Source organism: Podarcis cretensis (genome assembly GCF_951804945.1).
Source record: "Podarcis cretensis genome assembly, chromosome: 13".
Lineage (NCBI taxonomy): Eukaryota > Metazoa > Chordata > Lepidosauria > Squamata > Lacertidae > Podarcis > Podarcis cretensis.
In genome coordinates, this window is record NC_137182.1 from 2031755 (window position 1) to 2050122 (window position 18368).

General features: G+C 46.3%; 1 protein-coding gene across 2 annotated transcripts in view; it reads left to right on the forward strand.

Annotated features, from left to right (window-relative positions):
• CORO1C (coronin 1C) overlaps positions 1-18368 on the forward strand; it is a 73846-nt gene that overhangs the window by 52059 nt on the left and 3419 nt on the right. For both annotated transcript variants that reach the window (XM_079949778.1, XM_079949777.1), the window contains exons 3-10: positions 273-395; positions 11142-11271; positions 12371-12552; positions 13414-13533; positions 14994-15098; positions 16749-16894; positions 17660-17717; positions 17820-18065. In XM_079949778.1, the coding sequence (XP_079805904.1) occupies positions 273-395; positions 11142-11271; positions 12371-12552; positions 13414-13533; positions 14994-15098; positions 16749-16894; positions 17660-17717; positions 17820-18065 (1110 nt within the window). The remainder of the gene's footprint in view (positions 1-272; positions 396-11141; positions 11272-12370; positions 12553-13413; positions 13534-14993; positions 15099-16748; positions 16895-17659; positions 17718-17819; positions 18066-18368) is intronic.

Consider the following 18368-nt stretch of genomic DNA (forward strand, 5'->3'; position numbering starts at 1 on the left):
GACTGTTAAAAAACCTTAGCACCATACATTTCTATATTTTGTGTGTAAGAGATAATTTACTGAACATGAAGTGCTGACTTTGGGGGTGTGGAAGTTGTGGCCTCCAGAGGTTTGACTGCAGTTCCCCTCATTCCTGACCAGTGGCCTTCTGGATGGGACGGATGGGAGTTGTTGTTCAGCAACATTTGGAGAGAGGCAGGTCACCCATCCCGGGCTTGTTTGCATTTTGTTCCTTGTTCTGTACATTACAGCACTTTTTTCACTCTCTTCAGACAGGTAGAATTGACAAATCCTACCCCACAGTTTGTGGCCATACGGGACCTGTTCTTGACATCGACTGGTGTCCTCACAATGATCAAGTCATCGCCAGCGGCTCAGAAGACTGCACTGTCATGGTGAGTCGCTGCATTAAGCATCTCAAAAAGTTGTTTCTTGCTTTCACTTGGGAGTAGTTTTGTAGCCCTTCATTAAGTTAGCCTTATGGTAGTCATTTTAACCTGGCAGCCAGTCATCCTTGTTCTAGCTTTAAAATGCAACTGCTGTGGGCTCATAGATGGTACACTGAAAGGCAGAAAATATTACATGCATTGTCACAGCATGCAGAACTGGAGTGAGTAACACTGAAAGGAAAATTGGCCTTTACCGCACTTGAAATGGTTCTGTGCTGAATTTTTGTTTGTCTAAAAATTGAATTAAAAAGCCACAATATCAAGATAGGTGGATTTAATTTTATATAGCACTAAGTTCATACCTGTGTGTTGCACCTCTTAATCCATCTGACGTCTGGATTTGTTTAGTATCTCATGGTGGCTTATCCTGCACCATCTCCTGTGATCTCACTTTGGAAGACGTTGACATTTAAAAAGAAGCAATTTGGGTTTGCAGAGTTCACCACTAAACAGGATTGTGTGCTAAAGGATGTTGGAACGTACTGTAAGAAACATAATTCAGAAGGCACATGAAATGTAATGAATGCAGTCTGGAGGTTCGATAGAAGTTAATTTGAGCTTCTTGACAGAGAGAGATATTTGCTTCTAACCCAAGCTGCTTGGAGAAACTTGTTTGGCATTGGAGGAGAGTGATTTTTTTTTAACAGTGCAGTTTGGAGTTTGGTAACAACTGATTTTCTAATGAGTATAGGGGGGAAATGTCCAAAGCAGGGATCTTCTCCCTCCGTGCAACCCCCCCCCCCCCCGCATTCATTTTACCAGTTGAGAGACAAGAGGAATCATGGGAAATTTGAGTGTCTGTGGCCATTTGCTGTCTGCTTACTGGGGAGAACTGTGAAGACCCTCGTTTGCTGTCATCTACCGCTGCCTCAGAATGGTAAAGCCATTTGTTCATTAGGGACCTAAAGTATCTGAGGCTGTGTAGATACAGAACTTGAGCAATGAGCTAGAAAATGGCATCTCTATCCTATTTTGTATTTAGGTGTATAGCCTTATACCTAAAGGACTGACTCCAGGGAAAACCGGTTCTTCCTGTTGGGTAGCTCAAGTTGACTCTAGTGATGTCACTTGCCTTTCCCTTCTCAGGACTGTTTTTTTTTTTTTTAAAAAAAAATGTTAAGAGTTGATATGGTTTCTAACAAAATGTATGTTCAGTTGAATGCCTTAAGAAGGTGGGTTTTTTATTTTTAAGTGTCTTGAGGCTGGATCTCTCCCTCCTAATCAGGATTAAGCCCACATTTCAAACCTACCGCTTAGCACAGCTTCAGCACCTGGTGACATGTTACTCCAGGGTGAGGAGCCTTGGACAGGTGGGAGATCCTGCCATCTTCATCTGTTCCCTCCCTCCCCCCCGACCCCTAACTTTGACAGGTGGCAGGAAAGCCAGCCTATCCACGTCCCTTGCACAGTGCTTCCCACACGCCTGACAGCCAGCTAGTTGTCGGGCACCACAGCACCAGGGGGTTTGCCAGCCCAGTGCTTGGCAGCCCTGAACTTAGGGCTTGCAAAGCTTTCTGCAGGGCAGGGCAATTGAGTTCCCCACATATGGCATCGGGTGTGGAGCAGTTGGGCATGGTTGGAGGGGATTAACCTCACAGGCCAATTTGGGACCCCTTCCAGGCAGTGTTTGAAATCCCCTGGCTGCCATGCTCCACTTGTGACCAAGTGAAGTTGTCTTGTTGCCAGGTTTGGTGACTGGCATCTTCACGATCCGGCTGACGCCGTGCAAGTTGGCTGGGGAGGAAGGAGCATGTGGCTCCATTCAGGTGGGGAGAGGAAGAGGCAGCATCTACGTGCTGCAGAAGAATCCCGGAGAGGAGAGGAGGAGGAGGAGAGAAATTGGGGAGCATGCACATGCTGGGGTGCAGCCTTCAGCTACTACAGCCTGCCGTCATTGCCGAGAGGGGAGAGAGAGAGAGAGAGAGAGAGAGAGAGTGCAGTAGCAGCAAAGCAGAAGTCCAGCCTGTCTCCTGCTAAGGGAACAGCGGCAGGAGCGGCAGGAGCAAGCAGCTTAACTGCCCTGCCTGGCGCTCATACCTGCCTCTCGTTCTATTTCCACCTGTTCATTGTCCTCCTCCTGTTTTGTTCTTGTGTTTCTCTCTCATCTCAAGTGCATGGTTGGGATAAATGATAAACAATAGATAGTTATATTAATATTATAATTGCCTTTTTTCTCTGGTCAAGTTGGAGGGGGCGGGATAAATTTCATACCCTTTTGGCCGTAAGCTTAATGTTCACGCCTCTCCCTGGCTTGGAACAGTGTCATGTGATTTGGCCCAACTTGTTGATTCCAGGTAGAGCCCTGAGACAAGAAAGCTGTATTAAGATGCAGTGTGGGGAAACAAACTTTTAAAAAATGACTTTTTATACTGATTTTAAGGTATCTGTTTTGTTTTTGGATTAAAATATTGTAAGTCACTTTCAGTTCCCATGGCAAAAAAGTAACAACAGTCATACCCTGGAAGTTCCGAAAGAGCTACAAGGAGAAATTAAACATTGGGAGGAATTTCACAGAGCTTAAGATTATTAGAATTTTATGTGGGAGATGGAAGGGGAACTAGGGAGAATGATCCAGAGAAGTGGTTTCCAAACTTCCCACCCACAGTTCACTTAAAAACTGCTGAGCATCTGGGTGGATTACTTAATGGTTTTTCTACCTGTGCCTTGCAATCTTATGGAATTCAAACTGTAATACAATTAATACAAATCATTAGAAACAAAAGAAGCAATAGACATACAATTAAAATCAATGTGAATATTTATTGTGATGGATGTGCTGCTAATTCCAGGTTGAAATGGGCCTACTGGCCGTTCATTCCCCATCCCTACATTACATGCAGTTGGGAATTTCTTTCCCTGTTTTATTTTAAACTGAAAAGCAGCCTTGGGGACTGCGATTAAGGGGGGTGGAGGAAAAATAGGTTACTGAGCTATTTGCTCAAAATCATCCTCTCCCAGATGTTTTTTCACCTTATGGAGGGGGATATGGGGAACCAAAGGAAAGTATGGTAAATGTGCGTGGGGATAGTGATATAGGGCTGACATGCAGCACCAAGAGCGAAGATTAATAGCTTTTCTGCTATTAATAGTACCTTTCTAGACTGCTTTTCAGTTTTTGAGATAACAGCTCCAAACTAAGAAATTTACACAGTCACGTGGCTGAGGCCCTGCTCCATGTCCTCAGAGGCGATCACTTTTGAAGTCCCATAATTCCTCAGAGATTCTCCAAGCAGCTTCGCTTTGCTCATTTTGCCACCAGAGCAAAATATTTTTACGTTTTTAAAAGGTCTTCCTAAACACACTGATGGCAGTCAGTCTCTGATTGAGTTTCCCTTTTACCCTCTTCTTACATGGGGACCCCCACAGACTCCCATCCAGGTCCATTCAGACCCATGTCTGCTTAGCTTCAGCAGAGAGAGAAGACTTGCATGGTTTTTTTTTAAATAATAAGTGTTTTTTCACAATGCAGAGAGGTGAGCAGTCCAGCCCTTTTGGCTTCTTTCTTGCTTAACTTCTAGAGGGGTTTGCTGTAAAATGCTGCCATGAGGCCGCCTAGTCTGAATGCTCACTTTGAAGAATGATTTTTCTCATGCCAGGAAATAAGGAACTGCTTAAATGTGGATTCTTCAGAACCTTTTGAATGTTGGTAATGTACTGCAGGTTTTGTCTTCCTCAGCTGGAGAATGTTGGATTATATTAGGGTTTTGTGGAGGATGCCAAATGGCTCTTCTCAAATGGGAGGAATTAATTTCAGCCTGAGTCATTCAGTCTGTTCTGCTGGTTTGCTGGACATCCAGGATCTTCAAAAAAGCAAAAGGTTTGAGTTGACAGTGATGCCAATCATGACCATTGGCTTGCTAAGTGAATCCTTGAAGTTCCAGACAAATGCATTATGTGGGTTTTCTCAGTAAGTCACTGGTGGCCTATAGTTCCCTTGAAGCACCTGGATGTCATGGGTGGTAGATGGGTGTGATATAAGACAGAACCCCAGTGAGACGAGAAATAATTATAACTAGATCCCGCCATGGAGGGATCTCAAAACTGAACTGGTAAACTCATTATGGACTCTGAGACAAAGCACTCTCTTGAGGCAGAGTAAAATCCAGGAGGGAAATGGAGAAAGCAGAGCTGAGGAGGTGAGGAATTTCTAACCAGGGTTGAGTTTGAGGCCAAGCTCACTTTGGTGCAGCGCTTCTTTGTACATGTGCAGAGAACATTTCCTTTGCCACCAAATTAACTACAGGTTCTTTCTACACAGTTGGAATTGGGGGCCAGCCTCCCAGATCAGAGGATGTGGCTTCTCTTCAGCCCTAGAAATTCATCTTTGTAGAAATGAACAGCTGAAACCCCCCCTTCCCAAGTGGCTGCCTTTGTCATGTTTAGGGGCTGTTTTGCCAGATGTGGCTGCTTTAGTTTGTTCCTTGTGGACATTCATGTGGCAAATTGGTTTGGGAAAGGAAGAATACAAAAACATTGGAGCGATTCTATTCAAGAATTCTATCTTGGCATAGAATTCTAGAGTTGGAAGGGATCCCCAAGGGTCATCTATTCCAACCTTCTGTAATCTAAACTAAGCATCCATGACAGATAGCCACCCGACTTCTGCTTAAAAATCCACCACCTTCCAAGGGAGTCCATTCCACTATGGAACAGCTCTTACAGTCACAAAGTTCGTCCTGGTGTTTAGTCGGAATCACTTTTCTTGTAACTTGAAGCTATTGGTCCCACCCTCCATATGACAGTCCATCAGATATTTGAAGGTGGCCATCATATCTCCTCTCAGTCTCTTCTTCTCCACGTGAAACATAGCCAGTTCTCTCAACCATTTCTCATAAGGCTTGGTTTCCAGACCCCTAGCATTTTGGTTGCCCTCACCTGCACACATTGCAGCTTGTCAATATCCTTCTTAAATTGTGGTGCCCAAAACAGGTATGGTCTGAGCATGGCAGAATAGAGTGGTACTACGACTTCCCTTGATTGGAACAATGTACTTTTCTTGATATAGCCTAGAATAGTATTAGCTTTTTTTGCTGCTGCATCACACTGTTGACTCATGTTCAGCTTGTGGTCTACTAAGACCCCAGAACCTTTTCACATGTACTACCGGCAAGCCAGGTGTCCCCCATCTTATATTTGTGCAGCTACTTCTTCCTGCCTTAGTGTAGATCCTTACATTTGTCCCTATTGAAATTCATTTTGTTAGTTTGGGCCCAGTTCTCCAGTCTGTTACGGTCATCTTGAATTCTGAGTCTATCTGTGACGTTGGCTATGCATCCCAGTTTGGTGTCATCTACAAATTTGATGAGCATCCCCTGAATACTTTCGTCCAAGTCATTTATAAAGACGTTGAACAACAAGGGGCCCAGGACGGAACCCTGCAGAACCCCACTTGTCACTTTTTTCCTGGGTGATGAGGAACCATTAGTGAGCGCTCTTTGTAATTAATAAATGTTGCACACTGCCTTGAGGCCTCTTGTAGCTGAACAGTAGTATTTTATTCTTCTATAGATAAACAACCAACAACTTAGCAATTAGAGACTTCACTGAAGACTACCCAACCTCCCTATAGACAGATCATAACAACTTGCTCAATAACCTCTGCATAGACTTTCTGCAAGCAAATTGGGATGAATATTCCAGAAACCGATTGTCTGAAGGAATCCCGTGAAGCTCTGCTGTTTTGAGGGCAGCTGTCAACGAAAATGGTTGTCAGAGGTGTCACTTGTTGGAATGAGTGCATCTGACATCATGTAAATTCTTGGCACCTAGACTTCTACTGTCAGCCAAATCTAGGAATGCTTTTGTGGTCAGAATGTTTATGAATTATGGAAAAATGGGGCCAGTGTAAAACTAGGTATGTTTGACCCAATCTTGGTATTGCTTTAGTTACCTTATTTTGCATGACATTGAGGGCTTAGCTGACCACATGTGTGTTTGGGTCTTCCTGATCAAGTATGTCTTTTCTTGTAAGCATTCAAGTTGGCACATGTATTAGGTTCTCAATTTGTGCACCTGGAGCAAAACTGGTAGTTGCTTGGGCATTTCCCATTATGTAATGTTTGGCCTCCTGAGTGTAGTCTCTCTGCAGTCAGCAGTTGTGAATTTACCAGAGCGCAGCATTTCAAGAGAGCTGCAACTGATAGGTCTGTAGGCCAACCCTCGCAAGCAAAGAAAGAGAGGCTGTGGCCTGTGTACACCACATATACCCCAGACCAGACTTTGAGCACTCCTGCAGAAAAGGATTTGGACCTGTTTGTCTTTCTCCCATGTTTCATAGACCTGACTCAGGCCTGTCTTGGCTTCTGCTGCTGTGCTGTTATCTGATCTGTCTGTTAGTCCTTCTGCTTCCCCAATTACCTGTGGAAATCTTTCAGTAGTGTACTCTTCAATCCAGTTAAACAGCTCCGTTCATGTTAAAGGGTTGGCGTCTCTCCTTATGTTGCAGGCCATATGGCTGCCTTGATATCATCAAGGCAAGTGGAGGAAAGATCTGAATGAATGCAGCCAAACACTGGTAAGGGCTCATTATTGAGCCTGCCTAGTGGCAGTGAAGGCACCAAAGAAGGCATACTTTGCTGCCTTCATGGCATCCTCATTATGTCGTCCAGCAGAGCTTTTCTGGGTTGTACAGGGCCTTTTACAGGCTGGCCCAAAGGAAGTGATAGGACCAATGGTAGCTCACTGTGACTTGTTTGCAAAGCATTTTGAGGATAAGATCACTTGCATCCACCAAGACCTTGACTCTGCTGTTATAGCAGATGAATCTCATGGGGTGTCCAGAGCACAGTCTAGTCCTGTTGTGCTGGATGAGTTTCAGTTGGTAAGGCTTGAGGGGGTGGACAAGGTGCTCAGATCAGTCAGAGTGACCACTTGTGCTCTAGCCCCCTGCCCCTCTTGGCTGATAAAAAACCAGCAGGGAGGGAACAGCTGGCTGGGCCAGGGAGGTGATCAATGCCTCTTTACGAGAGGGGGTGGTCCCTGCCTGTTTGAAGGAGGCAGTGGTAAAACCACTCCTTAAGAAACATTCCCTGGATTCAAAAAATCTAACTACTAGTTGCTAATCTCCCTTTCTTGAGCAAGGTTCTGGAGCAAGTGGTTGCAGACCAGATCCAGGCGCTTTTGGAAGAAACTGATTTTCGGGATTCATTTCAAACAGGGTTTAGGCCCGATTTTGGCACAGAAAGTGCTATGGTTGCCCTGTATGATGACCTCTGTCGAGAGAGAGACAAGGGAAACACGTCCCTGTTAATTCTTCTCAACCTCTCAGCAGCTTTTGATACCATCAACCAACGCATCCTTCTGGAGCGACTCTCCAAACTAGGGGTGGCTGGCATCGCTTTGCGGTGGTTCCAGTCCTACTTGGGTGGTCATTCCCGGAGGGTGTGACTTGGGGAGTGCTTTTCAGCCCCGTGGAACCTTCAATTTGGGGTTCCGCAGGGCTCAATCCTATCCCCCATGTTGTTTAACTTCTACATGAAACCGCTGGGTGGGGTTATCCGGAGGTTTGGAGTACATTGTCAGCAGTATGCTGATGACACTCAGCTCCATTTCTCCTTTACGTCTTCAGGTGAGGCAGTGGAAGTGCTGGACCCGTGTCTTGCCTCCAGTCATGACTGGATGAGAGCCAACAAAGGGAAGCTCAATCCAGATAAGACAGAGGCACTGTTAGTGGGTGGTTCCCTAGACCAGATGAGTGGGAGATCGCTTGCTCTTGATGGGGTTACACTTACTCTGAAGGAGCAGGTTTGTAGCTTGGGGGTCCTCCTGGATCCTTGAGACTCAGGTGGCCTCAGTGGCCCGGAGTGCCTTCCATCAGCTTCGGCTGGTGGCCCAGCTACGCCCCTATCTGGACAGGGACAGCCTAACTACTGTTCTCTACGTTCTGGTAACCTCAAGGTTAGATTACTGAAATGTGTTATAAGCAGGGCTGCCTCTGAAGACGGTTCAGAAACTTCAGTTAGTGCAGAATTCAGTGGCCAGGTTGCTCACCAGAGCAAGATGGCTTGAGCATACTACACCGATGCTGGTCCAATTGCATTGGCTACCAATTAGTTTCTGGGCCAATTCAAAGTGCTGGTTTTGACCTATAAAGCCTTAAACGGCTCAGGACCACAATACCTCCAGGACTGCCTGCTTCCATATGAACCTACCCGAACCCTGAGATCATCTTCTGAGGCCCTCCTTCGTGTGCCTCCTCCTCAAGAGGTCCAGAGGGTGGCAACACGAGAATGGGCCTTTCTCTGCAGTGGCTCCCCAGTTGTGGAATACTCTCTGTGTTGTTCTCCCCACGTGAACAGTGACATTTCTGCACTTCTCTAAATCTCAGCTCTCCACATATTTCTCATGCTTTTCAGAAAAAGCCCCAATAAATTCAGGAAACTGATTTGGACACACCAAAACACAGTTGGCTTACTGCAAGAAACTGAGAGTACGAATAGTTTTTTTCCTTAATCTGCTTCTTAGTGTTGCAGAGTTTTAAGCCCATTTCAAATTTTCAAGAACTATCATTTGTTTTAGCTGTCTGTGGCTTTTTCCAGTTCCCTAAGCTTCATGATCAGACTATTGCTTTGCTGTTTTGACTAGGCAAATTCTGCCCATTAAATTGGAATGGTTTGGGGTTCTTTTTGAATTACCTGCTTTGCTTTGAATGTTGGCTCAAACTTGGCCATCATGAGAAACTCTGATGTGAGCCTTGCCTCTTCTGACCTTGGGAGGGTAATAGCCACTTGGCTTTGCTTGCTTTAGAGTCTTGGATGTGAATTCTGCTGGAGCCTGTAATAATATACAGTGGTACCTCGGGTTAAGTACTTAATTCATTCCAGAGGTCTGTTCTTAACCTGAAACTGTTCTTAACCTGAAGCACCACTTTAGCTAACAGGGCCTCCCGCTGCTGCCACACCGCCGGAGCACGATTTCTGTTCTTAACCTGAAGCAAAGTTCTTAACCTGAAGCACTATTTCTGGGTTAGCGGAGTCTGTAACCTGAAGCGTATGTAACCTGAGGTACCACTGTATTCTCATCAGAAGCAGGCAGTAAGAGACCATAGAGCAGGTTGTTACTTTGCTGCCATCTGCTGGTGGTTAATTCTGCTTCCTCAGCAGTTCTCCCCACTTTTGTATGTAGGTCAGCTCTGGTTCAGAAACCATGATTGGCCAGTGGTGACTCATGCAGAAGATGCCCAGGGGACACTTCCTTATTAGCCTTGCGTCCCTGAAAGCCCAGTAAAGAGGATCCTGGGGTTCAAAGGCTGCTGTGGGTGGGTGGCTGTGCTGGTGGCTGTGCTGGTGGCTGTTGGTTCAGACTTTGTCCTTCTGGCCTGCAAGCATCTTTAGGCACCAGGCAAAATGTTTCTCTCTAACCAGACCTTTGGCAAATTAAACATTCTATGGCCTTTAAAGGGGTGGGGTAATTGGTTTGCTTTTGTTTTGGGTTTATTACATATTTTGTGTTCGCGTTTTGTATGCTTACATCGTGAATCACCCTGTGATCTTCGGGATGGTGATGTAATAATAATGATGATGATGATGATGATGATGATGATGATGATGATATATTTGGCAGATGCAGGGAGGGTTGGGGCTCTCTTTAGACCTTCTTGAGAACATGCCACCCTCCCTTGGTTGCTGATGCCTCCTGGAGCACTGAATGCCATTTGTGATAATAAAACAAATAAGAAATTGAGTTTGCACATAAAAATTAAGTACTCCCCTTTGCCTTTTGTGCTCTCTTAGGCTAAGAAAGAAAAGCATTTACCATATTGGCCCGAATATAAGGCGCACTCACAAATCAGCTGCACCTTTAAAATTGAAGGAGGGAAAAGAAAAAAAGACAATACCCAGGCTGCTTCCTTGGGGGGGGGCAGCACTGCTTTGCCAGTGGCCTTCCCCCTTCTTTCTGGCGGCTTGGGGGAGGCTTGGGAGTGGCAGGTGGACGGTGTGCCATTGCCCTGCGCTCCCGGGCTGCTTCCTGGGGGCGGGGGGAGCCACACCGCTTTGGTGGTGGCATAAGGTTGCAAATACAAGCTGCACTTTAACTTTTCATGGTTCAAATTTGGGGGGAAAGTGCGGCTTATAATTAGGCTAATACAGTAATGTGGTTGCTCAGCATGGGATCGTCCTGCTCACTTTCAGAAGCCCCTAAGTAAGATGAATGCATCCTCACTGTGAGTGTAGACGGGGCAGGTGGTAAAGCAGAGTGTTCAGTGCATGGGAGAGTCAGTTTGGTGGGTCACAGATATGTGTAGGCCCTGTGTAGGTTGAGGGTGGACAAGAAATCGCCCAGCTCTAATCATGTACATTACAGGATAATGTTTCTTGGTCATCTGTGTGTAAAATTAGATACCTACCCCGGTTGCACCTTGGCAAATGGTTCAGTCAGAATGGCTCCCTTTTGAAGAAGTTAGCTGACTTTTTGCCATGCCCTTCAGGTGATTTGCAGGGAACACATCTCTGGAAGAATGACTCAAACTACAGAATGAAACCTGAGCTGTTTGCTTGCCAGCTGGGCGGCCTCTAGCTAGTCAAGCAGCCAGCAGAGCCATCATGGCTTCTGAAGTGGAGCTGGCACTTCATCTGAGTGCCAGCTTGGCAAATCTCCAGCTAGCTATGGTTTTGTCCACTTTTTGGAAAGTGACAATATCCCAGTAACCACGGTTCCTCCCACCCCACCCTTCTTCTTTTTTCATTTTTGCAGGTCTGGCAGATCCCAGAGAATGGGCTTACGCTGCCCCTGACAGAGCCTGTGGTCATCCTGGAAGGCCATTCCAAAAGGGTGGGCATTGTGGCCTGGCACCCCACTGCGCACAATGTGCTGCTAAGTGCAGGTAGGCTCTGGATCCCTGAGGAACAAAAGGAATTGGCTTCTCCCAGCTGCCTGGCCTTTAGCTCTTGCAGAGCCAGAAAAACCTCTCCCAAAGCCACGAATGGAAGTGTTCCTGTGGTTAAGAAAGGAGGCAAGGCCATACTCTGCTCACATGACCAGTTGGGCAAGATCCGCTTCCTGGAGGGTTTGGCCTTCCTTTTCCCCCTGTGTCATGTGTCACAGCCACTTCTTTTGAAAACCTACATAAATTTCTAATCTGCATTAAGTTTTCTTAAAGCTGCTTATACTTTTGGAGTAAGTATTCCTGTTTCCCCCCTCCCCTTTTCTTTTGACTCTAAACTAGCACCTATGAAAAGGCACAGTGCTTTCCCCCCAATTCTGTGCCAAACTTTGACTTTCAGATATGGAGTTTGGGGTGTTATTTTTAGATGCATCACTGAACTCAGTGTGCAGGGTCAGTGATATTTGGGGGGGGGGGAAGGATAGAAAACCCATTAATGTGCTAATTTATTGGGAAATGGTTCTCCATATCCTAAGTGCTGATAGTGTTGTTTTAATGATGTTCTTTATTGAACCAGTCTAGGTTGACTTGGCCCTTTGCAAGCTAGTAATTGGTTTGCTTGATGAAGAATTCTTTGAGTCTTGAAAGCCTGCATTCTCTTATGTTGGCAAAGTTAAGGTTTCCTGTCTGTGTGTTAAATAGAGGCTTAAACTACTGACTTTCTTGTTTGAATTAAAATGTATCTCTGCCCACAAATGCGACCGCACAAGGCAACTAACACCCAAGAGGTGAAATAAAAAAGCAGTGAAATTGTCACAAAGAAATAGAGCACAGCTGAAATATTAAAAGCAGAATAATATCAGTTTTTCTCTGGTGCTTGAGCAGAGAGGGGTCAGAGGACCTTCTTGGGCTAGAAAGCTCCATCGTGTTCTCCTTCCTTTTTTTTCCTGGGTGGCAAAGCTGGAGCCACCTTGAGGCTCCTTTTAGAGAGTGCTGGCTGTAAGGATTTTCATACCTCAGGGAAGCGGAAAATATTAACAGGTAACCCTTAAAACACGCACAGGTAACGGGCTTTTATTTCTTAATTGCCTTCCTTCAGGCTGTGATAATGTTATCATCATCTGGAACGTGGGGACAGGTGAGCCCCTCATAAATCTGGATGACATGCACCAAGACATGATTTACAACGTGAGCTGGAATTGGAATGGGAGCCTCATCTGCACAGCATCCAAGGACAAGAAGATCCGAGTGATTGACCCCAGGAAACAAGAGATTGTTGCAGTGAGTATGTGCTGTATGTAGCCCAGTATACCTGAAGGAGTGTCTCCACCACCATTGTCCAGCCTGGACACAGAGGTCCAGCTCCAAGGGCCTTCTGGCGGTTCCGTCCCTGCAAGAAGTGAGGTTACAGGGAACCAGGCAGAGGGCCTTCTTTGTGGTGGCACCCGCCCTGTGGAACACCCTCCCAGCAGATGTCAAGTAAATAAACTACTGTCTGACTTTTAGAAGACACCTGAAGGCAGCCCTGTTTAGGGAAGTTTTTAATGCTTGATATTTTATCACTTTTTAAATACTCTGTTGGGAGCCGCCCAGAGTGGCTGGGGAAATAAGAAGAAGAAGAAGAAGAAGAAGAAGAAGAAGAAGAAGAAGAAGAAGAAGAAGAAGAAGAATGAATGAATGAATGAATGAATAAATAAATAAATGGCAGGTGGTGGTTTGTCAAGGAAGCTGTGCTATCCTCCCCCGTGCCCCCGGCGCCTTCCCTCACTTAAAGCCAAGTTCATTGTGCACCGGGAAGCTATTCATATTTCTATACTTAGGCCCTTTTCTTCCCGAAACTCAAGGCACCGTTGTGCCACTTGTGGCTTCATCAGCATTTGGGGATTGGGTTTTATGTTCTGTTGTGTACATAATGCTTATGCATTCGTGCTTTGTCTGCTCATGCAGATTGGGGGTTGAAGGCTAGACATCATGAGTGGAGGGTGAATCCTTCCATTTGTAAGTACATTCATCTTTTTTTTGGTTTCAGATGCCCTCACAGCTTGCTTTGCAAGTCTCATTGGGGACGTTAGGAGATAATATCAGTGACTGTTGCTACCATTTCCCTCTCTTTCCTCTCTTGCTTCTCCTCCCCCAAACCAGGAGAAAGAGAAGGCTCATGAGGGAGCCCGACCCATGAGAGCCATCTTCCTCTCGGATGGGAACGTCTTCACCACAGGCTTCAGCCGGATGAGTGAAAGGCAGCTTGCACTCTGGAACCCTGTAAGTGCTTTAGCTGCCATCAAACATTGCCATAGAGCTCAGCAAACAACAACAACAGCAACACCCTATTCCAGGGGTAGGCAACCTAAGGACTGTGGGCTGGATGCGGCCCAATCGCCTTCTCAATCCGGCCTGCGGACGGTCCGGGAATCAGCGTGTTTTTACATGAGTAGAATGTGTGCTTTTATTTAAAATGCATCTCTGGGTTATTTGTGGGGCATAGGAATTTGTTCATTTTTTCTCCCAAAATATAGTCTGGCCAACCACATGGTCTGAAGGATGGTGGACCGGCCCATGGCTGAAAAAGGCTGCTGACCCCTGCAGCCCTTCCTGCCAACAAACGTGTTCACTCTGCAACTCTGTCTTGATGCTTCAGATGTTCCCTTAGGAAACAAACTTTTAAGTTAGAATCCTAGCATTGTAGAGTTGGAAGGGACCTAAAGGGTTAATTTACTTACTTTTATTTAATTCTGCAACTGCCTTTTACAGCCCAGGCCCTTCGCACCTCAGGACAGAGGCAGGTGATAGGGTCTTTTTAGATAATTTGGTCAGGGCGGCTGTCTACCAGCTCCACCTGGTACGCAGGCTGGGACCCTCCCTGCCCCCGGACTGTCTCGCCAGAGTGGTGCATGCTCTAGTTATCTCCCGCTTGGACTACTGCAATGCACTCTATGTGGGGCTACCTTTGAAGGTGGCTCAGAAACTGCAATTAATCCAGAATGTGGCAGCTAGACTGGTGTCTGGGAGTGGCCACTGGGACCACATAACACCAGCCCTGAGAGATCTGCATTGGCTCCCAGTACGTTTCCGAGCACAATTCAAAGTGTTGGTGTTGACCTTTAAAGCCCTAAACAGCCTCGGCCCAGTATACCTGAAGGAGCGTCTCCACCCCCATCGTTCTGCCTGGACACTGAGGTTCAGCTCCGAGGGCCTTCTGATGGTTCCCTTACTGCGAGAAGTGAGGTTACAGGGAACCAGACAGAGGGCCTTCTCGGTGGTGGCGCCCGCCCTGTGGAACGCCCTCCCACCAGATGTCAAGGAAATAAGCAGCTATCTTATTTTTAAAAGACATCTGAAGGCAGCTCTGTTTAGGAAAGTTTTTAATATTTAATGCTGTATTGCGATTGGGAACCGCCTAGAGTGGCTGGGGAAACTCAGCCAGATGGGCGGGGTATAAATAATAAATTACTACTACTATTATTATATTATTATTAGTATATGGCTTAATCTGAAACTCATTGCAACAAACTATATCAAACACCAAAATGCTCTGGAAGATGAGATCTGTCACATGCAAAAAGTGTGACAACTGCAGCAAATTGTAGTTCTCAGATATTGTGCATTAAATTTTATTTTGGTGTTTGCTCTCTGGGCAGCCAGCAACATCAATGTCATACTGACTGGCAGGGTCACCAGAGTCCATGTCTTCCAAATGTAAGATGCCGTTCTTCTCTCTGCAGAAAAGCATGGAAGAGCCCATTGCCCTCCATGAAATGGACACCAGCAATGGCGTGTTGCTACCCTTCTATGACCCAGACACCAACATCATTTACTTATGTGGAAAGGTAGGTCATGGCTGCTGTGCCGAAGAGAACGGTTGTCTGAGAAAAGCAGCCTCTTTGTGGCATTTCAGTGCTGCCTGCAAAGGTTGTCCTGGCTGCTACTCCATCTCCTTGTTCTTGGGGGAATTATTTATTCTTGCTCCCCCCCCCGCCCCCCGCTCTAGAGTGTGTGGATTCATGTGTGTATGTGTATAAAGAGAATGCAGAACTTCACATCATAAGCGACACGTGATATATACCAAAGGAGAGAACAAACCAACTCCACTTCTTCTTAACAGTTTTCAAATCATTGGTTTGCAAGTCCCTCAGGACCACTAGTCTGTCATAGGAATTTAGATACTGTACAGATTTGTTTAGTTATTTACAAATATTTATACCTTATATTTACAAATATTTATAAATATAAATCCCAGAGTGACTAACAATTAAGCAACAGAAAACAGTAACGATCACATTTAAAACGGCAAAACATAACATGAAACATTGAAACCACTCCATTCCCATACTGCTAAGATAAATCAGAGCATCTAAATAGCCCGAGCAAGAAGAAGTCTTCTTGACCCTGGGAAGACGACTCCTCTCTGTGGAATAAATTCCAAATATTAGACCTCTTTGATGGTGCCCCATCTCTGGTCACTCCTCACGTGTCAGTGGTGGCTTCCCCAGCCCAATGTTTTTAGCTGCTGATGTTATGGAATTTAGGCTGCCCTCAAGATATGGTGTGCACCTCCCAGGGGTTCGCAATGGTTTCGTGGCCCCCTCTCAATCTATGGCTTAGGCATTTTACAAAACCACAGGGTCACTGTTAAGTTTCACATGTGGTTTGAGAATCATTCTTTTTCTCACCTTGGATTTTGGGGGGTGAGGCGAGGCTGGTGCTGCATTGCATCCCATGTTATTTTGGTGGAGTCCTGAAAGGCTAATCAGAACAGTCTGCCCAGGCTGCAGGTTTGAGCTGTCCTAAACAGACACCTGTTAGACTGATAAGTTGAGAATTTTGTCAGGCAGAATTAACTGAACAATGTGCTGTCGTCCATTGGGGGGGGGGCGTGATTCTTGATTCTGCAGCCTTATATGTGAGGCTTTATGAAATCTTGAACATGCAGTAGGAAAAAAACACTACCTGCCCTCTTGTTTAAAAACTGCTTTGGGGCTGTATGAAGGAGCCCAAGGACTGTGGCTGCAGGGCGGGGAGAGTGAAGCTTTTCTCCTCCTTTCCTAATGCCAGCCCTCTAGTTAGCAGGTTTGGGAGAGGCAGAAGAAAGACCTGCTTTGCAAAACACCCAACTAAATTATGGAGTTTTTAGATACAGTCAAGCCACGCTAACGCTTTGTTCAAAGGCATTGTGCCACTTTGTATCCCCGTTGGTGGGGAGGGGGCCGCGGTGAGGAAAGGCTCGTTGCTTGTAGGCTTCTGGCTACCACTGTGGGCAGCGGCAGGGTGGATGCGCAGGCCTGTGCCTTGGTCCTGCAGGCTGCTTCACGTGTCCGTAGACATAATTCACACTGGAGGCTTCATGAATGTGCCAGAGACACCAGGTGCCTGAAGGGTGGGCGTGTTGTACAAGGGATGGTCTGGGAGCACACACCTCACCCCCGCGAGCAGGATTCCGGGCCCATAGTCACTTGCTTGCCCTCCCCAATTTCTTCCAGGGTGACAGCAGCATTCGCTACTTTGAGATCACAGATGAGTCGCCCTATGTGCACTACCTCAACACCTTCAGCAGCAAAGAGCCACAAAGAGGGATGGGCTTCATGCCGAAGAGGGGCTTGGATGTGAACAAGTGCGAGATAGCAAGGTAACGAGCGGCCGGGAGGAGTGCCAGCGACCCCGACTGCAGCCCTGGGATCTCTGGCTTGGCACCCTAACATTCTGGGTCACATGCCCACCATTTGGCACTATACAATCTGAACTGTTTCAAATGATGTAGGGATGGAAGATTTTGTAAAGGAAGTGATGTCTCAAGGCATGCTGGATGTCAGGGTAACTTGTCTACATCAGAAGAATAATCTGTTTAAAAGAAGAAATTGACAAATAAAGCAAGCCAGGTGGCATTCCCCTTGTCATAGCCCCAAATACTGACACTTCTAGGATCTCATCGGTCAGCAGCAAAATACTTTCCTGAAATGCATGTTGTGGCTTCCATATTTGGGAAGAAAAATCTACCCAGCCTCAGGATTTTCTTAACAGTGGAACGTCCTTTTGGTTTCAGCTGCTCTTTTGAGGTCCTTTTGAGGCCTAGAGAGGAAGAAAATTGGGCCATGCCTTAGCTTTGAGTTGAGTTGACTTTTAAAAAGGACAAGGAATCAGTGGCCTCCAGTCACACTGGCTATATCTTCCCCCCAGCATTGGAGGCAGTGTGGCTCTGAAGGCTAAAGGGCAGAGCGCTTGTGGCTTCCCACAGGCGTCTGTCTGGTTGGTCAGACAGGATATTGACCTTAGATGGGCCAGACTCAAAGTGAGATGAGCGCCGCAACCCCATAATCACCTTTGACCGGACTTAACTGTGCAGGCGTCCTTTACCTTTACCTCTACCTCTATGTGTGCTTCTTTTCTTTCAAAGGTTCTTCAAACTGCATGAGCGAAAGTGCGAGCCCATTATCATGACTGTCCCTCGGAAGGTGAGTGTTTGCGTTGTTTCAGATATGTGAGTGTCTTGTAGGACTTTTCACAGCACAGTTACTGATGTGGCCGTTGTATCTTCCCCCACCTCCCTTTTGCAGTCTGACCTTTTCCAGGATGATCTCTATCCTGACACGGCTGGTCCAGAGGCTTCCCTGGAAGCTGAGGAGTGGTTTGATGGAAAGAATGCCGACCCCATCCTTATCTCATTGAAGCATGGATACATTCCTGGCAAAAACAGGGATCTCAAGGTGGTCAAGAAGAACATACTAGACAACAAGCTGGCAGCAAATAAGAAAAGCGATCTCATCAGTGCCCCCAAAAAAGCAGCGGACACCTCAAACACCGTGAGTAAAAAAATAACTTCTTAGCTTTCAGTGTATGGAGTCTGAAATAGACTCATTTCCCCACTTGCATTAGATTATTGAGAAATTTGGAGCAGGAATTGCCTCTCCAGGCTCGCTCAGCATGCCCTGCTGGCTTGGCCTTCCTGTGGAATGCAGGTTTACATAAGCAGGCTTCTTATATTGGGATGGGCACTTAAAAGCAGAAGCGGCCTTTGGGGCAAAACCCAGCTCCCTGCCCCTTCCCTCGTTCAGTGGAGAGCCCATTCTGGGCACGGACCAGATTCCAGGTTCAGTTAGTGGCAG